Source organism: Leucoraja erinacea, chromosome 10 (genome assembly GCF_028641065.1).
Source record: "Leucoraja erinacea ecotype New England chromosome 10, Leri_hhj_1, whole genome shotgun sequence".
NCBI lineage: Eukaryota > Metazoa > Chordata > Chondrichthyes > Rajiformes > Rajidae > Leucoraja > Leucoraja erinaceus.
The window spans coordinates 22,843,347-22,860,212 of record NC_073386.1 but is presented as its reverse complement, the minus strand read 5'-3'; the positions used below and the strand labels follow the sequence as shown (position 1 = coordinate 22,860,212).

Genomic DNA, 16,866 nt, shown 5'->3' with positions numbered 1-16,866 from the left:
TCGGAACGGCTGTTGAATGTTATTGAATGTTATTAGAGGGTTAAATTGTTCATGACATGTATTTTAATTTTAATTGCTATTTATTTTGTAACGAAAACTGAATGGACACTGGTTGAGAAACGTTTTTTTGTTTCCTCTGAGTATGCGAATACTCAGGAAATGACAATAAAGATTTACAATTACAATTACAATTACAATACATCACTATCAATATCAGATGAATTAACACACTCCCTCACTGATATACCACCATCAGGAATGTCAACTGCTCCATCCCTCGCCTGTTTTTGGTGAATCTGTCTACCTGCCTATGCTGCTTCTTCCTGTGTACAGCCAAAGACTCAGAGTGTGGCACTGGTAAAGAAATCAGCTGAAGCAGAAGTATGGTTACAGGACTGGTGGACTGGGTCATGTTCAAGGATTCCTCACCAGACCTGAATAAATATGCCTCCATTATCACCAATTTCATTAAGAAATAGAATCATGGAGATATACAGCACAGAAACAGGTTTCCATCAACACTGGACCCACCTGCCTGCATTTGGGCCACATTCTACTAAACCTTTCTATCCCTGTACGTCCAAATTTCTCTCAAATATTGTTATTGTACCTACCTCAACTACTTCCTTTGGCAGCTCATTCTATATCCCCACAATTCTGTGTGTGCAAAAGTTGCCCCTCAGGTTCCTATTAAATGTTTGCCCTCTCATCTTAAACTTATGTCCTGTGGTTCTTGGTCACCTATTCTGAGCAAAAGACAATGTGTATTCACCCTATATATTCCACCCATGATTTTATACACCTCTAAGATCACCCCTCATCCTTCTCCAATCCAAACAACACCTCTCCCTATAGCTCAACCCTCAAGTCCTGGCTACATCTCATGAATCTTCTCTGCACTCTTTCCAGCTTAACAACATCTTTCCTGTACCAGGGCGAGCAAAACTGAACACAATACTCCAAATGCAGCCTCACCAACGTCTTGTACAACTGAGGCATAACATCCAAACTTCAATACGCAATACCCCGACTGAAGAAAGCTAATGTACCGAAGGTCCTCTTGGTCATCCTACCAACCTATCGCGCCACTTTCAAGGTCCTATGTACCTGCAATCCTAGATCTCTCTGCACTCAAGCACATGCCTCGGTAATTCAAAGTCCACGTCTGATCTGCCGAAAACCAGCATAAACATAAAGGGACAATTCCGGACTAAGCTGGAGTCACGGGGGAACTCTACAGCTGTGGAAGGTTCTTGTATGCTTTCACTTCCCAAGGTAAAACAGGGTAGCATAAGTAACAGTGATGCATCACTTTTGGATCAGCTCAATACCTTTCATGTACATTATGAAAGAACAATGACACAGTTACAAAAGCCCCCACAGCCCCTGACGACCCTGTGAACTCAAGTCTCTGAGACAAACATCAGAGCATCCTTCAAGAGGGTGAATCCACACAGCTGAGACAGTGTACCTCACCAAGTGCTTAAGACCCCAGTGGACCAACTGGCTGGGGTATTCAAGGACATATTTAATTTCTCGCTTCTGCAGTCTGAGCTCATCACCTGCCTCAAAAGGGTATATACTGTACTGGTGCCCAGAAGCATGGTGAATTGTTTCAATGACTACCGTCCGGTTGCACTTACATCGATTATAATGAAGTGCTTTAAAAGGTTGATTACTGCATGAATCAATTCCTGCTTTAAAAATAACCTGGAATCTCTTCAACTTGCCTGGTTGACCGATCAGCAAGTCAACAGCATATGCTCTCCACCCTGTGCTAGACCATCTGGATAACAGGAACACATATCAGGCAGCTGTTCATCGACTATAATTCACCATCTAATATTATATAGTCCATTCCAAACATGTCACCAAGTCCCAAGACATAGGCCTTTGTGCCTCCCTTTGTAATTTGACACTTGCCCTGCTCATTGAAACTTACCGAATAGTGAAAGGCCTGGATAGAGTGAATGTGGAGGATATTTCCACTAGTTAGAGAGTCAAGGAACAGGGGCCACAGCCTCAAAATAAACAAACATACCTTGGCAAAGGTGATGGAGGAATTTCTTTAATCAGAGAGTGGCGAATCTTTGGAAGCCAAGTCAATGGATATTTTTAAGGTGGAGATGGACAGATTCCTGTTTAGTCAGGGTACCAGGGGTTATGGGGTAAAGGCAGGAGAATGGGCTTGAGAGGAAAAGATAGATCAGTCATGATTGAATGGGGGAATTAGACGTGATGGGCCGAATGCTGTTCCTTTCACGTGAACTTTTCGCCAGACAACAATCTGCACAGATAGTAACAACATCTCCTTCTCACCGATTATCAACAAAGGCACATCTCAAGGCTGTGCAGCTTCGCCCCCAGCTCCACTCTCTTCAAACTTATGTCTGTGTGGCTAGGCACAGTACCAATGCAGCTACTGTTGTTGGCCGAATGACTGGCGATAGTCAGCATACAGGAGAGAGATAGAACACCTGGTTAAGTCATGCTGCAATACAACCTTTCGCTCAATGTCAACAAAACCAAGGAACTCATCGTTAACTTCTGAAAGGGAAAGCTGAAAAGCCATGTACCATCATTAGTGGGTTGGCGGTGGGGAATGTTAGCAGCTTCAAATTCCTGGCACTAAATGTCTGATGACACAGACATAATCAAAAAGAAGTTCTTCATAGAAGTTTAAAGAAATTTGTCAGGCCACTGAATACACTAACAAATTTCTACAGATGCATTGCAGAAAGTATCCTGGCTGGTTGCAACGTGGACTGGTACGTCAAGTCCAATGCACGGGAACGCAAGAGACTGCAGGGAGCTACATCTGGTACAGCCCTTCCCACCATCTAGAGCATCTAAATGAGGCGTTGCCTCAACACAGATCGTTAAGGATCTCACCATTGGGAATATGCCCTCCACGCTATTGCTATTAGGCAGGAGCTCCAGGAGCCTGAAGTCACACACCATTTAGGAATAGTCACTTTCCGACAACCATTAGGTTCTTGAATTGACCTTGCACATTCCTAATCTTATCTCAGCTATGGAGCACGACATGCCTTCTCTAGCAATCCTGCGGCCTTTTTTTCTCAATTGCGTATTGCAACAATGTGTTGGAGTTTCGGGATGCTGATCATGCTGCATGGAAATAAGTCCTTCAGCTCAGAGTACACGCCGACTATCAAATACCTGTTCATGCTAGTTGTATTATTCAACTTTTGTACCCACTCCTTACACACTAGAGACAATTTTACAAAACCCAGTTATTCCACAAACCCGCAAGTTTTTGGGATGTAGAAGGAACCCAGAGCATCTGGAAGAAACCTACCCAGTCACAGAGAGAACATGCAAAATCCTCACAGACAGCATCCAAGGTCAGGATTGAACCAGAGTCTCAGACGATACAAACATAGATACAATCTCCCTGAAATATGTATCATGGTAGGTAATTAGGTTTTGTATGATTGCCGCACTATAATGAGGAGATCTTTCACAAAGGAAAACCTTGTAATGAGTGATGGAAAAGCAAAACTGAAATAGAAACAGATAATGCGGATATGCTCAGCACCTGGCAGGAGCGCAACAGAGTTGAAGAGTCTGTAAACTGCAGCTTCTTTCTCCACAGAAGCTGCCTGTGGAATATTTGTAATATTTCCATTCCATCACCTTGTGGATCTTCTGTCAGGAGAGGGAGCAGAGACAGCTATTGGCCTTCACCATTTATCAGCCAATATTTGTTGGTTGAATTTGTATGTTTAAAAAAAAATAGAACATAGAAAATAAATGGGAAACATCCCAGAGAGACAAGGAAAATAAAATCACAGCACGTTTTAGTTTTTGGAATTGTTTCTACAGAACAAAAATTAATTATATTAAAATAAATCTCAATCAAAATACATAACGGAATGGTATACAAATAAGAGCGTACCCTGCAACCCCTAAAGAAAGCATCATAGCCCATGATCAGAGGCCGTTCAGAAATAAAATTCAGCTTCAAAAAATCGAAGCTTGCTGTTTTTCTTTTACCATGGCTTGCCTATAAATTTAAATAGATAAGTAAAGATTATTTAGTTATATGCAAAACTTTGAGGATAGTTATTTTTGTTATAAGCGCAATCCATCCTCTAATATTCCATCAGGTCTGCAAATCATATTCAAGCATTCGGGGTGAACAAGGCACTGCGAAGAGCGGCCAGATGAAAAATAATCAACGGAGCTTCACTTCAATAAGATGATCAGCTCACCGGCACATGTGTTCAACCGTAACAATGAAAGTTTGTTTCAGTTCAGCTTCCTCCGCCACCAGTCTTACCTGCAGTCCTCTCCTCCTCAAAATACTCGAATCATCCATGATACAAATTCAAATCCCCCAGTTCATATCAATTTGCAAACACGTGTGAACTGAATGTGAACTGTTTGTTTGTTGACCGGCCTCTCGCATCAGCAGCGGACCGACAGGCAAATTAATTATTTTATTCCCATACAGCCAAAGCTAATGGACTTCATTTCTCATTTCCGCGAGGTGTCTAGTTCTCTTAAAGAGTTCGTGCTGCATAAATCCGAGTCTTTTTTTTCTGCCTGGAGTTGGCTCCGAAATGCTCTAACGCTTGTACTGTAATAGGTCACCTCAGCAGGGTTGTTTTTCTCCTCTGAATGGCTGAGACACATGCGATCGGACGTTGCGAGAATTCATTCACCAGTATAGCTGCCGGGTCCATCCCTATTTGGTAGCACCTCGGAATGATCAGTGTTAATGGGAACGCAGACTTGGCTAATAGCCAGCCGCTAATCTTGTGCATGGATTGCGGCAACAATCAGAGCCCGTTACTGAGTCACTCCAACACGAGGACAAGCATTTTTAGGTTTTTTTTTGTCAGATTTCCGTTTTTCCGATGTTACATCTTCCTTCACCACAAAAAGACTCTCCTTTCCCGCTCTCTTCAGAGTCAAATTAGGCCATAAAGTGATTGTCTGAATGAGATTACTGGGAATTTACCAGCCAAGCGTGCTGAACTCATTTGGGAAGCATCGCCACGATTCAAAAGGAGTCAGATGCGGCGCAAATACAACGTGCACAAAGTGTTCCGTTCACAAATCTTGCTCCGTTACGCCCGGCAGTCCGTGTGTTTCGGATTCCAGTGATCGGTAGCGCTTCCTCTCCATCTGCTGTTGAAAACAACTGAGCGCAAGCAATCAGCCGACCAACCACACACAAGCATGGGAAGATTTGACTAAATCATACAGCTAGGCTGTTCACGCTGCTGAGAAAAAAACTCCCAGTTCCTTTGGCACAGATCCCATTCATTCCATTTTGTGTCACAAACATCGTGCAAACTGCCATTATAACAACTTGTTAAATATTCGGTTCTGAACTGTGATGTTGAGCAAACCAATTCCACATCCAAGTAAGTCCATGGGAAATCCTTTCAAAGAACAAGTTTAATTCCAAGATAAACAGCTAAGAAAGCGGTGTTAATTCCTCTTGTGAAAGCTCTTCGGCGTCACCACACAATGTCGCCCAACATGTGCATTATTTCAACTGCTTACATTTAAAGAGAGATTCTGGAGGCATATTGTTGTTTGCATAACTAATTTTAGAAGGGAAACTTTCGGTGGTGACACCGTGCTAAATGGACCAGCTACATGTTGCTAACAACATCGACACCATAGCCTGACGAGGTACCAACCCTGAGAAATCACATTTAAACGTAGTTTTCAGATAACAGGTGGTTATTTTTAGTGTTCTTTTCAAAGGCTCCCTCAATTTCACTTCCGCTGATTACTAACGACCAGCTTTGTTATTATATCGGCAGCTAACAGCCAGGATAGCGAGTCGAGAGGTTATTTCAGGATGTGCAACCCGTTTGGTCCACGGGTCCTGGAATTACGAGCCTCTCGCATAGCAAACAAAAAGGCATGTTTCATGTTACTTCAGTACTTGTCTCGGACATCGGACGCGTCCAGTTGATAAAAAAAAATATAGCAATTATCCACAGGAAGGCATGACACGAGGTACGCCTGCATTACAACAATGTAATGAGTGCATACACACACACACACACACACACATAAGCTCCAACTACTTAGACTCATCGTGTAAATGGATTATCTCTATTTCCTGCTTTCCAAATAAACACCAACTTTTTTGATTTAAAAATATGCAACCTAAGGTGATCAGAAATACAAGTAGAAATAGGCAATGGATCAGTTCAAGCCTGCTGCACCATTTCAGTTCACAACTGACCATCTACCCTGGCACCAGTGACCAACACGAACGATCCCCATCTCCCTTGTGCTGAAATATATACTTCCCTTTATTTTCAACGTGTGGTCTCTTGGGTTTCCTTGCTATTATCTGTTTTGAATGCACATAATGACTAGGTCTCTGCAATTATTATTAGTAGAGAAATATTCAGGCTTCAACTCCCCCAGTTAGGGGAAATGCCTCCCTGCAACAAATCTGACAAACCAAGAATTTTCCAGAAGTGACGAGATCACCTTTCATTCTTCCAAGATTTCAACTCGATTTCCCTCCATATGGCAAACACCCCATCACTGGCAGCATTAAAGAGAATATAGTTGGAGCTGAACCTAGCCACACAGTCATGTGTGTACAGGGAGTACAGTAGGGGGCTGAAGACACAACCCTGGGGGGATCCAGTGCTCAGGTTGAGGGACTTTGATGTATTACCTCCCATCTTGACTACCTGGGGCCTGAAGGTGAGAAAGTCCAGGACCCCGGCACACAGGGGGGTGTTGAGCCCCAATTCCAGCAGCTTCTCAGCATGTCTGGTGTCATGGCTACCGAGGTGGGGGCCACCGGACGGTAGTCATTCAGACAAGCTGGGGAGGCATTTTTATGTACAGGTACAATGATGGATCTTTTGAAGCAGGAAGGGACCACGGACTTGGCCAGGGAGAGGTTGAATATTGTAGCGAGCACCGGAGCTAGCTGCGTTGTACGACTTAAGTATTCGCCCCGAGATGCCACCTGGGCCTACATCTTTCCTCGTGTTCACCCGTGTCAGAGCCCTCCTCACATCGTGCTCGGACAACGAGAATGTGTGCACATCCCCAGCGATGGACCTCCCTTTAGCTTCGTTAGCCAGCACGCTGCCGGTGTTGTCGTTAGCCGGCAGACCTGGGGTGATGTTGCCTGTCTCGAAACAAGCGTAGGAGTGGTTCAGGTCATCAGCTAGGGAGGTGCCGGCATTCCGGTTGGGGGGGGGGGGGCTGCTCTGGTAGTTCGTTACAGTCTGTAGCCCTTGCCACAGGCGTCTGGTGTCCTGCTGCTCCATCTGCGACTCTATCTTGTCCCTGTACCTCCTTTTTTGCGTCCTTCACTGCCGGTAGGACTCTACCTTGTAGCCGTCCATATTTCAGGATGTCAGGCCAGAGTTGTAGGCAGCCGTGCAGGTATTCAGGGCAACACGAACGGACCTGTCCACCCAGGTGTTTTTGATTCGGAAAGGTGCTAAACCTTACCGTGGGGACAATGTTGTCGGCTATTGTTGCGATGAAGTCCGTGACTGCTTCCGCGAACTCACTGACATCACTGGAACTTGCTTCGAACATATTCCAGTCGAAATCTGTCAGTGCATCTTGCAGCATGGCCTCTGACTGGTCGGACCACCGCTTTACGTCCCTCGTCACTGCCGCTTCCCGAACTATCCTCTGTTTATACTCCGGCAGCAGGAAAATGGCAGCGTGGTCAGATTTTCCTAAGGGAGGGAGTAAAATGGCCTTGTCGCCCTTCCGGAATGGCATATAGCAGTGGTCCAATGTTCTCTCCCCCCCTGGTGGCACACGTGATGTGTTGGTAGAAGTTCGGCATGACATTCTTGAAATTTGATTTATTAAAATCTCCAGCCACCACCATAGCCGCATCCGGATTCTTGTTTTGGTGTCGACATAGCACATCATGTCGGGCCGATAGTGCCTCGTCGGTGTCCACAATCACTGTGCCGAACTCCCGGGAAAGGTAGAATGAGCGGCATGAGATCTTTAGGTGCTCCAGGTCCGGCGAGCAGGAACGGGAAAGCATCTTGATATTTCCAGGGTTGCACCAGTTGTTATTGGTTATGAAGCAGACTCCTCCACCCTTGGATTTCCCAGATTCTACAGTTCTGTCAGCACGGTAGACAGTGAAGGACAGTGAAGAAATCCACACCCGATTCATGAAGAGTGTTTCTGATCTGTCGGACAGTTGTTTGGGGATTTTACTTTATTATAGTGAAAATTCTTCTGTCATCAGCTGTGGAGGTCTTCCTTGGTCTGCCAGTCCCTTTGCGTTAAGCTCATGAGTGCACTTTCTTCTTAATGATATTCCAAACAGTTGATTTTGGTAAGCCGAAGGTTTGGCTGATGTCTCTAACAGTTTTATTCTTGTTTCTCAGTCTCATATTGGCTTCTTTGACTTTCATTGGCACAACTTTGGGCCTCATGTTGATAAACAGCAATAAAAGTTTCCGAAGGTGATGGAAAGACTGGAGGAAAGACTAGGTGCTGAGAGCTTTCTAATACCTGTATTCAGGAGGCAATTAAACACACTTGAGCAATTACAAACGGCTGTGAAGCCACGTGTCCCAAACATTATGGTGCCCTGAAACTATGTATAAACACAGCTGTAATTTCTACATGGTGAAACCAAAATGTATAAAAATGGTCTTTAATAAAATCTGATGTGTGCACTTTAACTATATATATATATATATATATATGACATCATTTCTTGGAGCACATCCAATGCACACATCTGTTTCTCCACTGCACAGTTTTATCATATGACTGACAATATCTTTGTTAACCTGCTATACGAGATTGGACTGATTTTTTGTTTGTGCTCTTGTTTAGTTTTTTTCTTTTTGGCTTTCTCAAAATCTAATTTGATTGTACTGTTTGGTGCATGATGCATTGAACAGATAAAATGTTATGGCAGATTTTAATATTCAAACAAAACTTTTGTCCAGATTGGAACCTTTTGCCCATTACAAAATTGCAATTCGTTTTCAACATCACGTTTGTACCTCCACTTCCAACCCCAAAAGAACAAACATTTCGTATCTGCTGGTTACATCAAGTTTTTTTTTTGGATATGTGTTGGAAAGAACTGCAGATGCTGGTTTAAATTAGAGATAGACACAAAATGCTGGAGTTACTCAGCGGGACAGGCAGCATTGGTGATGAAATTTGAACAATTCAATTATATTTCAATTAAATGAAATAGCATTAAGAAAATTGATAAGAACATGGCATAAGGAGCAATGATAATCACCTTACCTTGACTGAAAGTGAAATAAATGCAATTGATAGCTGCTAATTAAAATTGCTTCTCATGTTTAAATTCAACCACAAGGACTCAGTCATGATAAAGGAACTAGCTACAGACAGAATGGCAAAATTTCACTGGAGTTGTTTTCCTTGGCTGAAATGCTGATAGATAGCAATTAACATATTAAAATAGCAATAGTACCTTAATTAAAAAGTCATTGTGCAAAGAAACTAAAAAAAAAGATGCTCTCCAATGCAATCCATCAATCCGTCTTCTGGATTTTAAAACCAGAAGTAACATCTGTATTGCTATTGCAAAACTCTGCTGCAGACTTATTTTTATTTGGCATAGCATTCCTTCACAAAGATAACGAAGCAGATGTTAAAACTCCCAACTAATGTGAAATATACCACAATTGACAGCCTTCAAATAGTCCTCAAGGATCAAGTTAATAGATTTTGCTGCAACTCCTGCAGATTGGAAGATGGCAAATGTAACCCCATTTTTTAATTAAACCGGGGGAGAGAAAACAGGTCTGAATTTTGCACATGTCATTGACAACCCCTCCCATTCCTCTAAGCTCTAGTGATTGATCCAAGCATTTGCCCCATCTCTGCTCCCATGTCCCTATCAATCTGGTGAGGTTCCATTGCACTCCCTTTGTGACAAATATATTCTTCCACATTATATTGGATCTGCAACATATTTGCCCACTCACACAACCTTGAAGCCCCATTGTGCTCTCCTTGAAAGTTCTGCCATTGACAAACATAGAAATAGTACATTTGGTTCCCTCATTGATGAGTTGAGGCCCACACACCAATTCCAATGGTATCCACCAGTCACCACCTTCCACCCTGAGAAAGTCTCATTCCCAATCTGAGAATCAATCTTCAATCCATGGAAGCATATTACTTCCAATCCCATGCTTTAAATGTTGCGCACGCCTCACGTGGCACATTATAAAAGGTATTCTGAAAATCCAACTGCACCACACCCATTTGTACTCCCATATCTATCATCAAAATGTATTAAATATGCTTTCCCTCCCATGCATCCATGCTGATTCATCTATTCCAACTGAATTTTTAGTTGGTGTTCTGTTAAGTTTAAGTTTAAGTTTATTGGCCAAGTATTCACATACAAGGAATTTGCCTTGGTGCTCTACCCACGTAACAACATGACATAGTGACAGTTAAGAATGATACATAAAACATTAAACATTAATCATTATTTGATTAATCAACATTATCAACATTGAGCCACTAACCCATTCTGGAATTCTCTCCAGAATCTTTGACATATTTACAGAGATTATACCTCAGAATATTTATCAACAAGTTCCCTACCAGTGACGTTAGAGGCACAACCACGTCATCACCTGGCTTATCTCTGTCGCTATAATTTATTTGCAGTCTTTTGTCATCAGGCACCTCACCTCCCACTGTCAGATATAAAAATCGCTGTCAGTACCCAATCAATTTCCTCCCTTCACCCCTTTGCAGCCTGGGATACTTGAGGCACTGTGGATTTACCCACCTATAAGCCCGCTAAAACATCGCATGTCCCCTCCTTTTTATTCATAATATTCTACAATTAGATTACAGATCACCATGAACTCTCCAGATAACCAGATACATGAGAATAGCAGATTGTTTCATTGCTCGCACCTTAATTTGCAACCATTGTTGTACGTATTGGGTACTTATTTTATTTGTTGTTTATTCTACGGGCTTCATGCAAACTATTAATTTCATTGCGCCTTGGTATCTATGACAATGAACTAATCGGAATCTGAACAAAAATTGTATTTTTAGTTTCACCAAAAGTAAAATTGCCTTCAGTGCTGATAATATAATTCTGATTGGCTTAATTCAGCTGTGTCAGGAAATTGTGGTTCAAGTCTTTGATTAGTAAAGCAACTCCTCTACCACTTTTACCTCCTCCCTATCTCGTCTGAAACACTTGCCCGTCGTGTCCCTCTCACAAATCTCTCATATCCCTCATGTCATGTACTTTCTTGAAGATGCAGGACCTTGAAAGTCTGGATGTTCAGGCTTAAGTACAGCTTTTTCCCCCAATGGTATCGGATTCATGAACCAATCACCTCTTTTGCACTTTGTGGCAGTGTAGCCAAATACTCGTATGCTTAACTCTGCCTTATTCACTTATTCCGTTATTACACTTCAGTTCTTTTTGTACAAATTCATTTTGCAGTATAATCTTTGCACCATTCTGCTATCTTTGCAATCATTGTTGTATTTATTGTCTACTTATTTAATTTGTTGTTTGTTCTCCCAGCTTCCTGCAAAATAGGATTTTCAGTGCACCTTGGTGTATATGACAACGAACTAATCGGAATCTGAACAAAATTTGTATTTTCAGTTCCACCAAACGTGAAATTGCCTTCAGTGCTGAAAATATAATTCTGATCATTATTGTTCATTGTAGCACCATTAAATGCAAATAACTAGTGTGCCATTGGGAATTCTATATATTCTATATTCAATTACTTAACCATAAATCAATCTTCAATGTACAAATGAGGTCAAACCATTAAACAAAGTATTTAATATCTGCAACAGACAATTAGCTAGCCAGATATAAATCATTTGGAGAAATGAGTTACAGAGAAGAGCAATTATGCCAAGATTTTTCTTTAACGCACAATATTTATAATTAGCTGTTTAGCTCCATTATGAATGCATGTGGGAGAGTTATGAAGGAAGAGGAGTAAACTAGATGTGATCAATACTTTCAGAAGCACATAAATTTCATTTTGGCATCATGTGCAATTAGGAATAGGTGTCAGTAAATGGGAAACCATACACAGAAAGAGACATTAGACCAAAACAAAGCCTTTCGTACGTACTCTTATAAATAAGGCAGCCAGCCTAATTTTCACTGAAAAACAAATCTCTAGCCCCAAATGAGGCACAATTATCCACAAGGTCTTACCTTACATGAAACAGGAAAGAAAGATTTAGTCCAAAAAAAATAGATGCTTCTTCATTTCAACATTGACTATTCTAAGTTTTACAAGTAATAATAGTCACTTTGTAGGTTATTTTCTTAGTACAGCTATCCGATTACCTTTAGATATAACATTTATTGGAAGAAAATGTTTTAACAAAACGGTGGCGTGGTGGCGCAGCGGTAGAGTTACTGCTTTACAGCGCCAGAGACTCAGGTTCGATCCTGACGAAGGGTGCTTGACTGTACAGTTTGCACGTTCCTCCCCCATGACCTGCGTGAGTTTTCTCCAGAATCTCCGGTTTCCTCCCACACTTCAAAGACGGTACAGGTTTGTAGGTTAATTGATTTGGTTTAATTGTAAACCAAATAAGGATAGTGTTAGTGTGCGGGGGTCGCTGGTCGGCGTGGACACAGTGGGCCGATTTCCGCGCTGTATCTCCAAACTAAAAAAAATATAGAATCTTCTAGCATTTACAGTAATCTGGTGTACTTAGCGTAGGAATGATTGAAAATAGTTGTCAATGGTTCTGGATCTTTTTGGACACAGATCATTTGTTGTGCTACCTAATTCACAATCTAGTGTGATGTTCAGTCTTCCAATTTCCAACGTGAAGATGATCATGGCTCAGAATTTTTGTTGCATAACAGAACGTGTATAAATGATAATTAACAGAAATTCTCAATGTGTTGTATGGTCGCATTAACAAGTTACTTACCAGTTAACAGATTTACAACAGGATGCAACGTTACTGCAACATATGATTGGCTTTATATGACTCAGTTTGAGAACCATTGCTATTATAACCTTTCCAAATGACAAATAATGTTCACTGTGGGCAAAAAAGTCTAAAGGATGTGTAGACACAGAGGTAATAAAACAATGTCCCATTATTGCATAGTTGTAGTTAATGTTTTCGCTGTCCATCACAGTAATCACACAAGATTACTTTTGGGGGAAAAAATGTCAACAAAAAAATCAACCAAATCTTCCCCTAGGTTTTGTTGTTTTCCCTCTTAAAGCAGTATAGCAAACACAACTCCGTTTGCTTTAAAAATCAATATTCAAGCCATGATAAAGTACAAATTAGGTAAACTAGAACTAAAGACAATTCGTTACTTTCTGCAAAACTGCCTCTTGGTAGTCATAAGAAGCTCTTTTTAGTCATTAAGTAACATTAACAATAACTATATCCACCTATCACTTGCATTTTCTTGCTCTACCCCTACCTCTCATCTCTTTCCACCAGTTTTCTGCCCTATACTCGATTAGTCTGAATTCAATTCAATTCAATTCAATTCAACTTTAATGTCATCGCACAAAATACAAGTATCAGTACAACGAAATGCAGTTTTGCGTCAGTCCGTAGTAGTTGTACATAAAGAGAAAAAACAAGAAAAAAAAATAGAAAGAGAGAAGATACAGAATAATCAGGAAATACAGAATGATTAAACACAGGGGGACGGAGGGACCAGAGAAGTCTATCGTCGGGACTCCGAGTTCAGCAGTGTGATTGTGTTGTTATAGAAGCTTTTCCTCATCCTGCTGGTACGTGACCTGAGGCTCCTGTACCGCCTCCCTGATGGGAGGAGGGCAAACAGTCCATGGTTGGGGTGTGAGGGTTCTTTGATGATCTTCCCAGCCCGTCTCAGACACCGTTTTCGGTGGAGGGCATCCATCGCAGGGAGCGGGGCACCGATGATGTGCTGCGCGGTTTTCACCACCCGTTGTAGTGCTTTCCTGTCCGCAGCAGTGCAGCTGCTGTACCATACCGTGAAGCAGGTGGTCAGGATACTCTCTATGGTACAGCGGTAAAAGTTGGTCAGGATCTGGGGGGACAGGTGGGCTTTCTTGAGCCTCCTAAGGAAGTAAAGGCGCTGCTGTGCCTTTTTGATCAGCTTGGAGGTGTTGAGGGACCAGGACAAGTCCTCCGAGATATGCACTCCGAGGAATTTATAGCTGGAGACGCGCTCCACCTCAGTCCCGTTGATATGGATGGCGGTATGACTGCCTCCTCTGGTCTGCCTGAAGTCGACAATAATCTCCTTCGTCTTTTTGGAGTTGAGGATGAGGTTATTGTCGGCACACCAGGTGGTCAGGTGCTGGATCTCATCCCTGTAGGCTGACTCATCGTTGTCGCTGATCAGTCCTACTACCGTGGTATCGTCAGCAAACTTAATAATGGCATAAGGGTCCCAAACCAAAATGGCACTGCCCATTTCACTTCACAGATGCTGCCTGACATACTGAGTTCCTCCAGTGTGTTTTTTACTCAAGCTTCCAGCATCTGCAGTCTCTTGAGTCTCTAAGGATTTTTCGTTCATCCAGTTATTTCCAGTACCCTTACTGATAATATACATAGTCATATAACCTACCACAGACATGTATGTTGCAGTGTACTGACATGCTCTGAACTTGCTGTTTGATGGTAAAGACCGCTTTATAAAATGCCCTGCTGCAAGTACACAAAGCATGCAGATGCAGACGTGAACCCAGTAGACAAACAGTGTTAATGTGGTTTGGTTTGAGGCAAGGTTTCTGCCTTAAACAACACTGGGGTTAGGATTTTTAAATTACAAAATTGTTTCCACAATGTTCTGTTTCCAATAATGTAGGAAGATTTTGTTCACCAGATCTTACCAGAAATATGAAAATATTAACAGCTAACAGGTTTTAGCTAATATTGAAATATGCTAAGGTCAAATAAAAACTGTCCTCAATCACCCAAGCAGTTTTAAATGTTTAACTTTTATGCTACTTTCATTGGAAACAGTGCAAAGACATTTGTTTCCCAATTTTCACTCAACAATTCTACACCCTAGTTGGGCTGAGTAAAACTTTTTTTTTAACATTAAACAGTACACTTTAACAAATTAACCCATATGTCATGAGTGCTTTAAGTGATAGGCATTTTAGGAATATACAAAATAATTGAAAAATACCATAAGGATTTGAATCACATTAAGATCATGTACAATCTTATGAATTAAATTGCCTTTTGAAGTATATCTTACATCTTGGATCTAATTAAAATGTTTCATCATATTAAATAACAATTTATGTTTTATTTGTAATTTATAGATGATCTTCACACTGTGCATTTTCAAAGTACTTTCAATGCGATATCAATTTAATTTGGCAACCACAAACAAACTGGCTTGAGTTACGAGTAATGTTTGCTTGAGAAATTTGTAAACAAAACCCAGCAACAATACTTTACGAGTCAAGTACATTGAATTTTCATGATGAAACAGGTTCCAATGCTAGATTTATAAAGTTACATATTACCATGTATTTATCTAAATACTTTAACATTTGAATATTTAATTCAATAATAACTGAAAGATTTCTTCCTGCCATAGTCTCTTCATTTAAATGTATTTTCACCCATCTTGTCCAGTTTTGACCCAAAATGTTAACTCACTTTCACTTTCCACAACTTGCAAAATGCTTCCTTGATTTTCTGCCCTTTTCAAAATATAACTATGGTCTGAATTTATTTTCAAAAAATCCATTTAGTTGGGAAACATGAGCACCCAGGCACATTAACCATACATATTCCCTCCCCAACATTGGTTGAACATATTAACAATGTATTAATAATGTGTGTCTGTTTGGAGTACCCCTCTAAAAAAAAAATGGTCAAAATTCCTGAGCATAACCCTGAAAATACCAGAGAGTGTGGGTTGCAACCTGCCTTGACTCAGAAGTACAATGCAATTGAATAATGACGCTGCACAAGGGGAATATAAATACTGAAAATCTACAAAAAAAAAAAACAGGAAATGGTGGAAATAATTACAAATTTAAGGCAACTTGGATGGATTGCAAACATTTTTTTCTGCTTGGACTCTTCACGAAGTAGAAGAAAATTTGGCAAGTACACTTTCAGAATGGCAAGGGCAAGAGAGAAAAAGAGCAAAATAATTCATTCACAATTGCGTAGAAGAGAGGAGTTACAAACTGGCTAAAGGGCATGTAATAGTACACTGCAAAAGTAAGTTGTATTGGAAAAAAAGAAACAAATATTGGTATAGTAAAGTTATTCCAAATGCTGCAATTAAAAGGAAAAACAACAGCATTTCTCAGTGACCTGGAAATGTAGACATCTCTGTTGTGAACTTGTAGATTCCAGCACGTGCTAATGTCAGGGATCAATTAAACAGAATCTCTAGCTCCCACGAGATGCGAGGCCAGTGTGCTGGCTGAGAAACCAATCAGAGAACTGGCATTGACAGAAAGCATTTGTTAATTAACTTTTTTTTAACAATTGTGGCTGGACTAGGCGTGCCATTAAAACTCACTTTAACATCAGGATTTACAAGATATTTTAGGGTAAAGCTTTTTTTTTTTAATGCAGAATTAACACCAGATCATATGTCGATGGCAGATAGAAAGAGCACAGTATTAAGCTGCATTGGATCAGTGACAGACATTTAAGGGTTTTCTACATTAATACTCAGGTGCTCAGAAATCCTTGCATTTCACATATTAGGAGGGAACACTAGTTATTTTGTTATTGTTACCAACACAAAATACATTCATTCTTGTTCATATAACAAGGGGCCAATTTTTGATCACACATGATAATCATAATTCCACACATATTTATGATTTCCCAGTTTGTGTG

At 41.0% G+C, this 16,866-nt stretch overlaps 1 protein-coding gene across 5 annotated transcripts in view; it reads right to left on the bottom strand.

Moving 5' to 3' along the window:
* The window catches only part of mast2 (microtubule associated serine/threonine kinase 2), a 323,001-nt gene that overhangs the window by 238,235 nt on the left and 67,900 nt on the right, over positions 1-16,866 (bottom strand). The window contains exon 1 of one of the 5 annotated variants that reach the window (XM_055641702.1): positions 4,304-5,936. The exons of the other annotated variants lie outside the window; for them this stretch is intronic. Coding sequence (XP_055497677.1) covers positions 4,304-4,342 — 39 coding nt within the window. The 5' untranslated portion in view covers positions 4,343-5,936. Of the gene's footprint in view, positions 1-4,303; positions 5,937-16,866 lie in introns of those variants that run through there. 5 annotated transcript variants of the gene reach the window in all.